General features: G+C 36.2%; 1 protein-coding gene across 1 annotated transcript; it reads right to left on the reverse strand.

Moving 5' to 3' along the window:
- Positions 1-5,460: 5,460 nt before the first annotated feature.
- On the reverse strand, positions 5,461-14,176 carry LOC134539339 (tubulin beta-1 chain). The gene is made up of 2 exons (XM_063381282.1): positions 13,938-14,176; positions 5,461-6,952 (listed from the first exon to the last, which is right to left on the reverse strand). Exons 1-2 carry the CDS (start codon positions 13,992-13,994, stop codon positions 5,666-5,668), a joined length of 1,344 nt encoding a protein of 447 aa, XP_063237352.1. The 5' UTR covers positions 13,995-14,176; the 3' UTR covers positions 5,461-5,665.
- Between the last annotated feature and the right edge of the window lie 256 nt (positions 14,177-14,432).

Raw genomic sequence — 14,432 nt, forward strand, 5'->3', positions numbered from 1 at the left:
AAGATAAGCCACCTTCCACCACCTGTCATAATAAATACGATATGGTAAAAAATTAAACAGTTGAATAAAACTTCGCACACGAACTATTATAATGTATATACCATTAAAAAAAAAAAAAAAAAAAAAAAAGCCTTTCCTACCATGGTGGTGGCAGATTGTCAAATTTCCCCCAATTACTATCACTAAGGAAGTTCCATGAATATACCAGGATTTAATTTCAAGTTTGGTTTTTCCTGACCTATTCCAACTTCCCTGATTTTCCAGAATATTTTATATTTTTACCTTTGGATCGAAATTTCATTTTGAAATGTTAAGTGTCTTCAAATAACTCCCCCTCCCCCCTGGGCCAAACTTCTTACGAACAAAGTAAATACTACGATTTTATTCTATTCAAAATATTAATATCTCCGCTGTCTGATTACAGTTTGACATCAGCTGATTTAAACTTGTTCTTTGATGGTTCGTTTTCATTTATATTTTTCCATGACAAACAGTGCAAAATTGTATTGATTCACGGCAATTTTTTTTCTCGCATAACATGTTACATTACCTGCTATTTGTTATATTTGGTATCACAATTTTAAGTGATAAATTTGGGCCTCTTAAGTACGGTCTTCTCGTATTGCAAAGGACGGCAATTATGAGATTTGAGCGGTAAACGTAACATTAGATAACGGAGAATCAAGTATCTGTACCGGGCGTTTCGAGTGCAAACATTATTCTGAAAATACAAGTTTTAGGCCTTCGCGCTCTCCTGAAAAATTTAAAACGGAATACGGGAACAGAAGTAATCATCCGATCTTCGTCGTATTCTTTTAATGATTTTCGCAAAGAGACCCCGCACGGATATCTTCAGCAGTGGTTTCTTTTGAAGCCATGGGCGTCGCAACCGGGGGGGACGGGGGGACGGGGGGACGGGGGGACGGGGGGGAAACGTCCCCCGTCCCCCCAAATAAGTCTTCAATTTCGTCCCCTCTAATAATATATTTAGTTTCGTAGTTATATTAAATATATGATTTTTGTGATATAACCCATATGTTGCGCATGGTGCATTTAGTCCAATCGTGGTAATGTGAGCACTGTGTTTATACAAATTTGTTCTCTGAAAATATTTTTTATAAAAAAATAAATTATATATTGCAACCAACTATAATTAGAATATCTAGGAAAGAAAAATGCCTAAAAACCACCTTTTGCACCTTCAAACCCCAAATTTTCCCGGAGGAGGCCCCCCCCCCGCCCCCCCCCCCCCCATAATTGCATTGTTATTTCTTACCTACTCTTTTTAGACTGTTGTTTAACCTGAAAATACAGGGTATAATTACGGTTGCCATTTTATAAGTCCAAACTAAGCTTTATTTATAAAATATTTAATATGTTTTTCTAGTTTAAAAAAAATTATAATAGTTAAGCATTTAAAAATAAACAGGGCTGGACCCAGCCCCAACCTTGTGGGGGCCATGATCATAGGTGGTTTATTCTGACGCTATGCACACCGCATGCGTGCCCAGGAAGTTGTGGACTCCACACCACTTACCAGTTACGTGACCACGGTTTCCGGGTACACAAAAAAAATCCACGGAATGTGTTGAAAAAAAAATTGTGGGGAGGATGGGTGTTGTATTTTTGCCTATTGTGATATCCCACTTGTATTTCGACACAAGTTCAACTCGGTGGTAGCAACACGAGTCTAGCAGGAGCCTGGAATGCAACCAGACACTCGGCGATCCAAGACAAACAGTGGTGAATAATTCCAGGGAAGTAAACCTTATAAAAATTAATAAGCGCAAGGCAAGACAATTGAGAATAGCGGGTGTATGAGAGGAAAGGGCTAATACACCCCCCCCCCCCCACCTTTTTTGACGTGACGTCTAATAAATCGATGAACGCCGGCTGCACGCACGAAAAAGTGTTCCGTTACGCTGTCGGCGAGTGCAGTAATAATAGGTTATGTTAAAATTGGCAAAAAAATTATGGTGATTCATATAATTGATAGATATTTGATAACAGTTTATTTATATGAAAACTTGTTTATAATATTTAAACTAAACGGTAGTTTTTAAAATTAATTACAAGTCATCTACACATGAACTGTTTCGTCGACTGTTTATAAAGTGAAAAGTTAATGTGGTTTCCATTGCTTATCACAATAATTTCGGCAATAAAGGTAAATTATTCTTGCATTTTAAAAATCTGATTACTAGTATAATTTCAAGTATTTAGTCTTTTATTATTAAAAATAAAAATGATTAAATTTTATTCAAAAAAGTATGCAACCATTTCATGAATGTTTTGTTATGACGTCACGTTAAACTATCGTCCGTAAACCGACTTTACAGACAACCAACTTTTTTTTCTTCAAATTTTTAAAAAATTGCAGAATATCGGTGAGCGCAGTATGTTATTTCAGGTGGTGCAAGGTTGATCTCTGTTGATAAGCCACGCCGCGTACAGGCTACTTCTGTAGCCATACTTGCCATTGTTAAGTATGTCCTTAAAACAATGTCCCCGTTATATAATTTAATAGTATCAACTGTAAAATTTGTGGCGTGTTGGTTCAAGGTCACAATTAAAGAGTAACTCAGTTTTAGATAAGTGCATACGCGAACACTAGCTTGCAGCGCGAAAGAATGGCTTTCCCCAATTAGTTGGAATGCGAACCTGCAAACTTAATTTGGCAACAGGAAGGAGCCCCATTGGAATATCTGCAGGAGAGTGGTTGACCGTCCAGTCCCTGGCCGTTGGATTGGTTGTAATGGTCGAGACGACACAGAGCTCTTTTTCGCTGGCCTCCGCGTTCACCTGACATAACACCCTTTGGTTTTTTTTTCTTTGGGGCTTTTTTAAAAGGTCGTGTCTACACTCCGCCACAAGATAACGACTTGCCAGAGTTGCGACAAAGAATTGACGAGGTTACTGCTTCCATTAATCCGGACGTTTTAACTAAAGTGTGGGAAGAATTGGATGTTTTCTGTTTAACTAACCATGCACATATTCAGTATTTGTAAAAATAAAAAAATAAAAACCTTAAACTCACAGCATGATTTGTTGTAACTGTTACAACATAACGTTGAAACTGGGACATTCTGCATTTGTGCCAATAGCAATGTGAAGTTGCTTTGACAACACGCGTTCAAATTTTAATTTTACCCTCAAAATCTCTCAAGAAAAATTTTTTTTTATTCGCCTGACTGGGAAAGCATGCGCACATCACGTCTCTCATAGGCGGTAACGGTTGAGCACCCAGCAGCGCTGATAGGTTGATGAGTTACGTCCTCTGACCCCTCCACGCCGGTGGTTTATCTAGCCAGGGCGCCGACTGCGGGCTCCCAGGAAGGATATAAATAGACGTGACAGTCGCGCCGCGTGTAAATGAGCTTGCCGGCTCGGGCGAGCTTCCCGAAGCAGCGTTGCCAAACGTCGCGCACAATCACGTCATCTCCGACCTGAAAGTGGCCACGTCAATGAACGTTTCTGCACACGATGGAAGCTTCCAGCTGAACTGCTAGCCAATTCTCGATGGCAGCAGGTATGGATGTTTCTATGGAAGAAACCACCACACTTACAATTGTGACTGGTGAAGTACTAGCTTATGTGAATGGTTGTGGTGTTATTATTCAATTCATTTTATCGTACTGTATAATGATGGTTGTCATAACTGTCGCATGATGCTATGAATGCTTCAAAAAAAATTCCCCAGAGCTTCCAACCAATAAGCAATATAATAAATTTTCTACAATTCTCAGTAATCTAAAATATTAGTCAAAACTTTGTATAAACAAAATTAATGTTTACTAACAATGACCTGTTAATAGACTTTCAACTTTCCACACAGAAAATTAAGCGTAGAATGCATCACAAAAATGTAAAATGCCAGTATAGTGAAGACAAAATAATTATATTGTGAAATATATAGAATTATATGACGATCTAGACCCTTGAAGGGACAAACAATCGGAGGGGGGAGGGGGTGTGATACTTGCTGGTGCTTCAAGCACTATCACCTATAAAAGCACTGGGAACTTTCAGTCTGACATACTTGAGCAGTGAACACCACATGGCTTAGGGAATAAAGATAAAAGCATGTTCACGGCAAAAAAAAAGGGGGGGGGGGGGGAAATTTTACCGGTTCTTTTTTTTAAACTTTAGTTCAAAAAACATTACAGAAACAGTACTCATTCACCCTTAATATGTTCCTAAACAGACCCCACTACCCTAAAATGGGATGAATATAAAATATGAATAAAATATATATATATATATTTTTTTTAATACTTCCTAACATTCAATGATTAATATTGAACTGGATTTTTTATGATACTCTGAACACAAGATTCGATTCACCCGGTTTTACAGTAAGTCTTTAGCAATTTTTCAATCCCATAGTTTTTCCTAAAGCCCTCCACAATAAGAGCACCTAGGTATACAGGGCCCAACACATGTACTGCATATATCCTTAGTACTTTAGTACTGCTGGCATTAATATATATTCTCCTTAATATTTTAACATGTTTTATCACATCTCACATTTTATACTGGAATAAGGTTTGAAAAGTAGGGGAGAGATGTGAAAAAAAAGAATTTTTTGTTAGGTTAAAATCTAAACCTATTCCTGGAAAGTAATTTAAAAAAATGAGTATAAAAAAGCACATCAAACAATAAATTAATAAGTCTTGCAAAAAAACAATTTTGTTCAAATTTAAAGAACCTCATTATTTCTGTTAATTAAAGCAATAATATAAAAAAATTGAACTTTAAAAGATACTCTATGGAAAAAACACCTACACGAAGCACTAACCAACAGCAGAACCAAAACAGACTAAGCACAAATTTATTTCCTCACCAAATATTGACACCCTAAAATAATGGTGTGGTGATTATGTGATAAAACACTGTATATCTAGTGATAATTATACTTTCAATCCATTGCAATATCACATACTGACATAACAAAAGACTAAAATATATAACAAAGTTCCAAACTTTAATTTGCAAACCAATGATCTCAGATCTTAGTTAAGGTTATAGTTATTAATCTTTAAGTGTTTTTTTCCAGTCACCGAACAAAATTTATGCAGTCATGGCAATAAAAAAAATTTTAATTCCTATTTTTTCCTGCCTTTTAATAGTTTTGAATATAAAAAACTTGTCACCAAAAAACACATTTGTTTTTGCAAAAAGTATTCAAAAACTAGTAAATAATAATTAACAGCAAACTCAAAATCCAATTTGATTCTGATTACCTGGGAATTTATTTTCAAAAAATTGCAATTATGATGAAGACAACCACACTTGTTAATTGTTCTGCAAATTTTGCAGAAATGATCATTTCAGATTGGCCTAAAAGGATTATTAACAAGAATTAACCATATAACCTTTTGACTTGTTAATAAATATGGAATATTTGCAACTAAATTTTTATTAATTTACTTCATTAGGCTAAATAAAAACAAACTCAAATACATGGTCAGATCTTTTATTTATCCAAAGGAATGTAACTCTCAACATAAGAAACAATAGAAAAGCAAGAAAATTTGAGTACCATCTTTCTAGGTAGTAAAAAACTCAATACAAAAAATAGAAAAATTTTGCCATCGCCTGAAAAAACTTTACAAAAAGAAAAATTCTTATTCAGCCATCAATCTCTCATACAGAACACGATCGCCTAGTTCTCGTCGACCTCAGCCTCCTGCTCCTCGTCAAACTCTGCGTCCTCGTCGGCGGTCGCCTCCTGGTACTGCTGGTACTCTGACACCAGGTCATTCATGTTGGACTCTGCCTCCGTGAACTCCATCTCGTCCATGCCCTCGCCAGTGTACCAATGCAGGAAAGCCTTCCTGCGGAACATGGCCGTGAACTGTTCGGAAATGCGCTTGAACAGCTCCTGGATGGCCGTGGAGTTGCCGATGAACGTGGCAGACATCTTCAGGCCGCGGGGTGGAATGTCACAGACCGCGGTCTTCACGTTGTTGGGGATCCACTCGACGAAGTAGCTGCTGTTCTTGTTCTGGATGTTGAGCATCTGCTCGTCCACCTCCTTCATGGACATGCGGCCGCGGAATACGGCAGCGACCGTGAGGTAGCGGCCGTGGCGCGGGTCGCAGGCAGCCATCATGTTCTTGGCGTCGAACATCTGCTGTGTGAGCTCGGGGACGGTGAGGGCGCGGTACTGCTGGCTGCCGCGGGACGTCAGCGGGGCGAAGCCGGGCATGAAGAAGTGGAGGCGGGGGAAGGGGACCATGTTGACGGCAAGCTTGCGAAGATCGGCGTTCAGTTGGCCGGGGAACCTCAGGCAGGTGGTCACACCGGACATGGTGAGCGAAACCAGATGGTTCAAATCGCCGTAGGTGGGAGTGGTCAGCTTCAGAGTCCTGAAGCAGATGTCATAGAGGGCCTCGTTATCTATGCAGTAGGTCTCATCCGTGTTCTCAACAAGCTGGTGGACTGAGAGTGTAGCGTTGTACGGTTCGACGACAGTGTCTGATACTTTGGGCGAGGGGACGACTGAGTAGGTGTTCATTATGCGGTCTGGGTACTCTTCTCGGATCTTGGAGATGAGCAGCGTGCCCATGCCTGAGCCGGTACCACCACCCAGGGAGTGGGTCAACTGGAACCCTTGGAGACAATCGCAGCTCTCCGCTTCCTTGCGCACCACGTCAAGCACCGAGTCAACGAGCTCGGCACCTTCCGTGTAGTGCCCCTTGGCCCAGTTGTTGCCAGCGCCGCTCTGACCGAACACAAAGTTGTCTGGTCGGAAGATCTGTCCGAAGGGGCCAGAGCGAACGGAGTCCATTGTGCCTGGCTCCAGGTCCACCAAGATGGCCCTGGGGACGTACTTCCCGCCAGACGCCTCATTGTAGTACACATTGATGCGCTCTAGCTGCAGATCGGAGTCTCCGTGGTAGGCACCAGTTGGGTCGATGCCATGTTCGTCTGAGATGATTTCCCAAAACTTGAAACAGACCAAATCCAAAAATACAATATACAAGTCTATAAGCATTAATTATTACATTAAAATTCTCCCATGATATTTGAATAATGGTACAGTAAAGGTTCTGAATTGTAAGGTTATGCCTTGATCTTGATGGCATGATCCCTTAACTTTATCAATCCTGTGGTACACCAAGCTCGCCATTTTAATTTAGTAGACCAAGATACTAGGCATGAGAAACTTTAACAATGAAATATAACTGTACGTACAATACAAAGGTAAATATTTGCACAAGAACTGATAGTTTAAATTTTCGATAGTATTTTCAAAATAGTGTGTTTGGTATGGATCTTTCAACATAAATGAAAACTTAAGCATGAACCACAAGATTGATATCCACAGGAACAGGCCATCAGGATCAAGGTATAAACAGATAAATGATATTGAATTAAAATAAAAATTTTATCCTGATGGTATCTTTGTGTATATATTGATATGTGGTACATGATGCACGCTGTTTTAATTATGCTGAGATATGCTAGACAAACAAAAACTTCATATCACAATACAAATTATGTCATCTTTTAGAAATTTTCTCATATTTAACTTATAATTCATTGTTATATCACAAGCTTTTGTTATATACAGGAACTCTTAAAATAAATTAAAACAGCATAAATCATGTACCACAGGCTCAATGTATGAAGTGATTAACTTTGATGAGTCATATGGAACTTATACCAAAGTAAAGTAAATTTTAATCATGAAAAACAAAAAAAAAATGTTTTTCAAGCCTTTATGAATTAGATAATGTATTATTACATTATACTAATTTTTTTACTACTGAATAGTTTGTTCTTTAGTAGTCTTACAAAAATGAGATTAATAAACTAAATCTACAGCAACTGTCCAAATAGCATACATAGAAGCATTGATCACATTGCAGAGCCCCTACCCACCCCAACTTTGCAGAGAATTCTTTATATATTTTTCAGTAAGACAACATATCAGCTGATAATCAAAGTCATAGTAATTACTATTTTTTAATATTTTACAATAGTTCCGTATATTTAATAATTTTTTACTTAGAAAAGAGCCTTTAAGTATAATTTTACCAGTTTTCACAATTTTGATTTTGATTTATTAAGCTTTCACTGTGTCTAGAACATTGTGTATTGTTTTTTTAAAAATGGAAGGGCAAGACAGGTGCACAAAATGGCTGTGCCAATTTTTAAATTTTTTTTTCCAGTTAGAAACATTCTGGCAGTTTTCTGTATGCATTCATATGTTAAGAAAATTTACAGGTGTTTGCGATACAAGAGGCAGCAAAATTACCAGGAATGTGTGCCAGCCAATCAGAAAAGACTGAGACCTTTTAAAAGGTATTGTGTCATTGGATGCAAGAGCTAGGTTGTGTTTGGTTGGTTGAACTTTAAACTTACGATTTCAAAACCCTTCTTTTAGGCCCCTAATATTAAAATCTGCCCTAAATATTGGTTTTTATAAATTTAGAAACTGGATATAGCTGTGCATTAAATGTTTTATCAAAATATTTTAGATGATACCATATTGGCTGTTGGTGCAACAAGTTAAGTGTTTAGGTATAAATTAATGGCATTAACATACATATTTTAACACCTGGGTACTTAAAGACACTTTGCAGAGTAGGACATAAAAGTAAAAAATTGTCTGAAATTTAAATAAAATGAGCAACATATCTTTAAAATACACCATCTCATATTTAGTCTCAAATTCATGATCATCCATAATAATGTTGAGAGTCGGGGGGGGGGGGGGGGGGGATAACAGGAATATAGAGCTTATCTTGGCACAGTACACAAAAGCTTTTAAATATGTTCACAATTAAATAAACATTTTTTGCAGTTCACAAATGAAACAGCACAGCAGGTACAGATGAATGGAAGGAACAGAAAACAGATAATCTGACCTTAATATTCTAGTTACTGCTTTTCCATAAATAAAATTCTGTAAATGGTGTTTTTCAGTAGACGTAAAATTACATTTGAAACTGTAATGCCAGTTCCTTTATTACGTCAGGTGACATGCTATCGGACTAACAAGTCGGCACATCGTGCATCCATGCGACTAACTCCTTGATTTGATTTTTTTTCTAATGCTTGGAGTTGGATGCCAAGAATTAATTTTAATTACCTTCCACTTCATCACAATATCCGAATCCAAAATGAACATGTACTTAAATCTCAAGTCACAGTATCAAGTTGCTACGCTAATCACAAAACCGGTGGCCATGTCACAGCTTACATAACTTACATAACCTATAAACTGAAATTTCTAATAAACCAGTATTCAGCATAAATAGATGAATGTGCAGACCTGCCAACATTCAAATTTAAAAAATCATGAGGCCCTCGATAAAAATTTTCAGGCCCATAAATACAGGTTAGATATAAAAAACAACAAATGAGAATCTTTAAATTTAAGTGACATACCTGTACATATGTTACATGGTCTCTGCTTCAAAATTTATTTCAACAAATTATAGGTTGCAGATTTAATTTAGTTGAACATAATTTAGCACTGTCGTGTAGTGATCATGCAGGGCCGCAACTAAAAAAGATGTAAAATAACATTCTGCTCGTGTAACATTATTATCACTGTTCACAGCAAAATTATTTTTTTTTATTGGAAGTAATACACTTCACGTGTTCGCTGTGTTTTTTTGTAGTGACATGTTTCACAGTGTCTCCTCTTCCACTATGCGAGATATAAAAATCAGCACGGCACACGCTACAAAATGCAAAATTGCTTCCTTTACGTGACTCGAGTATTGATGGCAACTCGTTACTGTAAACTTACGTAAAACTTGTTTTGTAACTTTTACAAACAAAATCTTGGGGCCCCAAAAAATCGTGAGGAAACACTATTTTGGCGTGAGGGTGTGAGATGGACCTTAAAATTGTGAGCCTCACTCCAAAATCGTGAGAGTTGGCAGGTCTGAATGTGTTAAGTATGCAAAAATGTTTTTGATGTGACGTCTAATAAATCAATGAACACCGGCTGCACGCACAAAAAAGTGTCCTGTTACGCACATTGTTCCATTACGCTGTGTCCCATTATGCTCATTGTACGCTTGCGCCACATCTATCTCTCTTCCACTCGATTGGCCTATGCATCCGAGAAGAAAGACAGCGGAAGCACACAACTTACATCTACACGTGAACTGTTTCGTTGACTGTTTATAAAGTGAAGTGAAAAGTTTGTGGTTTTCATTGCTTATTACATCAACAATTTCGGCAATAAAAGTTAATTATTCTTGCATTTTAAAAATCTGATTACTAGTATAATTTCAAGTATTTATTCTTTTATTATTAAAATAAAAATGATTCAATTTATTCATAAAAGTATGCAATAATTTCATCAATGTTTTGTTATGACGTCACGTTAAACTATCGTCCGTAAACCGACTTTACAGAAAATCATTTTTTTTATTAGAATTATTTTATTTACGGAAAGGCTGCAACAATTTTACAATTGACGCTATAACTGATCCGCATTTGCATTGATATATTGGCCCCTAATATCTTATTTGTCAAACAAGCTGTCATATTGCACCAATATGAACATGCAGCACACAAAATAGATGTCACGTCAAACTATATATTTAGCAGTTCAAATCAAGCCACAACTTCAGAATTAATATTTATTTGTACACAAATGAATTGCCTGTTCACACCAGATATATAGCAGGTCTTTGGGCAAATAGTAAGCCAATAAGTGCATCATTACAATGACAAGTGGACAAGTATATCATTATAAGAAATTTAATGTCTACTGTTATTACAAACTAATTTACATTTTACACACTGCAATCAGAATGGTGTAACTTTCAGAAAATTTCCACCTAGCTTAAAGCTTAGTGGTCTGTAGACACAAAAACCACTGTTAATCTCAAAAATGTTGTATATGAATACATATCTTTCATGGACAATATATAAATATTGTCATTTTGAAAAAAAATTATTTCCAAACTGATAAATAACAAGATTAATAACATCTTATTTGAGTTTGTTAATTGGCATATAATAAAATGGGTTAAAATAAAAGCTTTCTTTAAAAAAATGGAAAAATCATGACCTCCCTTAATGTAAATTATAGTGCTTTCCTTTCCAGGTCGTTTACTGATGAGAAAAGTACAAAAGATCACAACTCATACAAGACTAGTTAAATTTGATCAATGCTTAGCTAATGCTAGCATACAGAAAATAAAATCCCAGACATTTCAAATGATAGTAAGGAGAATTAAATTACGTACATGAAAAATTGTCAAAAACAAATTTGGTATTAGAAAAAATTGTTTTTAGTTACATTCTAATTCTGTACAAAAAAGTGTGATACTTTTAAATTGCAGCTTTTCTGTAATTTAATAAAATTCTGAAAATACTTTTTTGAATACTTAAAGCATTCCTGTAATTAGCCTGTAAACAGCATTCCTTCATTTCTAAGAAATTGTTTGTAGGCCACGGACAGCCTATGCAGTGAAGCAGCCATCACACCATGTTGTGCTTTAATTTTGTTGCAGATTCTGCAGTTTCCACATGGAATAACGAGTATATTTTGTATTTCAAAATTGTAACATGATGGAATTTAAATAACTTTAAAAAAAATCCTTGAGATTCTCTACAGTTCATCCAATTCCTTGACAGGGATTTTTTTTTAGCAGTATTGAGGTGTTGAGTGCAGACTTGTTACATGTGATTGCACACAACCCCACAAAGAGGAATTAGTCATTACATGAATAAAATGTTTAGGTTCATGCTATTTCATGTAACAAGCTTGGTTGCACTTTGTGCCACCATACTGCAAAAAAAAAAAAAAAATATCCCGTTCAGCAACTGTGGCTTTCAACATTTTATTAAGGATATTTTGTATTTGGGTTGAAATTCAGGGGAATTTAGATAAAAATTAAAAAAAAAGTGTCCCTACTGCACATTCAAACACAAATGCTGCATCATTGCAGATTTCCCATCATGACCTATTTACAGTAACACCTGAAACTAGTTAAGTAATTAAGAAACAATTTCTTTTAAAAAAGTAAATAGAGGAAAGTCTGACTATAGTACCGAAACAGTTTTTTTAGAATTTTATTACTTTATTTGCAGAAAATCTACAACAAAAGAAATTTACCTGTCTCAATATAGCTAGCAAATATAAGTGAAATAACTGTAAACATTATATTAACCTGCCAGGTAAAGCTTTGAAGTTCAATCTCAGTGGCTTGTAATTGTTAAACAAAACTATGTAAAGCAAACAAAATATTAATTTATTTTTTCACAATTCTATATTTACTGTTTGTTATACTCCTGTGCTGGATTGAAATTACAAGAATGTTTTAGCCAAATATTTTATATTTATGTTTAAATAAACATACCATCTGCGACAGGTCCTTAAATTGCTAATGTGTCATTCATTTCATTGGAATTTGTTTATTGTACCAAGTAGTCACAAATTAACAATATTGAAATTTAGTTCTAATTTTCTGGTCACATGAAAACTTTATAAATTTTCAAGTAAATAAAAAAATGCAAAATCGATTATCTTTAATTGACTAGAAAATGTGGTGGTTGAAGGGATCTTTTAGTCCACTATTATTTGAAGAAAATTGTGTGGTTTAGTACATTTAATCTCTATACAAAACCTTGCACCTAGTTAATTATATAATTTTTGTATACTTTTTTCTTGTTTCAGTAATTTTAACCCAACAGTTTTCTTAAGCCTTTATAACGTTCTCAACTACCTATATTATTTTCGGTAAATATGTAGTTTGGCGATATGTTAGAAAAAAATTTTTAAATCCGAAAATACTTTTATTCTATGCTCTTAACTTCCTCTTTTCATTAAACCCGGCGGAGATAAGAAATTCCAAATACTTTATTCCAAATATTATTTTATAATCCAGTATACACTTATAAACGTGCTTTATAAAAATGAATCATTGTTATAAAAACAATATTTTGAAGAATTTTTTAATGCAACCGTTTAAAACCATTACCAAAGAAAATATTTAACAGTAATTTCCTATGTGCATGTTAACTTCGGCACGACCATACAAGATTTTGGGAGAAAAATACGTGTGAACAAAGACAAGCGATTGCAAAAAGGAATTTTTTCTTTCAATTTCTGATTTTACTTCATTTCGGGGGAATCAATTCCCTATCCTAACATTAAGAACCAGACGTAACCACCTGATTGGCTAACGAGAATCCTACTTGCGAACGGCAAGAGTTGGTAATTGTTACGCCCTGACCCGGCGCTGAAAGACAAAGGTCATGCAGCGGCCAATTCTCATATGGTCCAGAAGCAGAGCTTTCACAAATGCGAGGGTGTGACGAATTGCTTATGTTACCAGCTTATTGTCACTCCCGCTGAAGTCGCCAAAATGGCGCACACGAAGCAGAGAGCTAGGAGGGGAGACCGTACCCAGGCGAGGCGGTCTTTCTAGTTCAAGCTGTAAGGAAAAGCTAATTCCCGCCATCTTGGTGTTCTACCAATATACTTTCAACAGAACTTTATAGAATTCGACGTTAAAAATGAACAAAAAGTATGTCTTCCAGTCAAAGTTGCTGTAAACTCAAGTTGCAATTTATCTGCGCAAGTATATATTCAACAGTTAACAAACCTACGCAGAAAGTTACTTAACGGTTAAGTTAGGTACAAAAATTTAAAATTGCGTTGTGTAAAGGGGTGAAATCTACTTGATATAGCTAACGTCCAATTGCAATATACGTTACAATTAATAATCCTTGCATCCTGAAGTTTCCCTTCTTAACATAAGAAATTCACTGCTACGGTAGTATAGCTAATATACTGTACAACCGCAACACTTCAATACAAAAACCCGATTACTACTGTGTGGAAAAACTCGTATGAGACAAAGCAAGGAATATGGCGATATTCTACCAGCTATACAAAAACGTTGTTTTGGCGTTCCAAAGTTACGAAAGATAGAATATTAAACGTCACATACCTTAGCTCCAATTTGGTTTCCGCACTGACCAGCCTGGATGTGAACAATTTCCCTCATTATGACTGTCGAGTACAACTTCTCTACAACACTTGCTCTCTCTTCGCTTGCTTCGCGCCAAGTGGTCGTTGGCTCTGCCTGCCCTCCCTATGTAACGGTTTTTCTACTGTCGGGTAGGCGACGCCCCAACCTCGCTTCCTATTGGCTGGTTTCGAATGATCTCGTGACGTCATGTAGTGTGGCCAGCCCACGGAAAAAGTTACTAGCCTGTCCCCTGGAAAATCGCCAACTATGGATCGATCGACTGGGTGTGGGCGATACGTAAAAAAAAAAAAAAAATTTTTTCCCTCCTGTCTCTTTTAGGATGAAGATTATTTTACTGTCTAAACGTAGAAATTTACTTATATCGTGCATTTAAAATTCAAACGATTGTAATTATTCAAATGATATCACTAGACATCGCAAAATATAATTAAATTAAGAACAAAAATGTGTGTT

Source organism: Bacillus rossius, chromosome 15 (genome assembly GCF_032445375.1).
Source record: "Bacillus rossius redtenbacheri isolate Brsri chromosome 15, Brsri_v3, whole genome shotgun sequence".
Lineage (NCBI taxonomy): Eukaryota > Metazoa > Arthropoda > Insecta > Phasmatodea > Bacillidae > Bacillus > Bacillus rossius.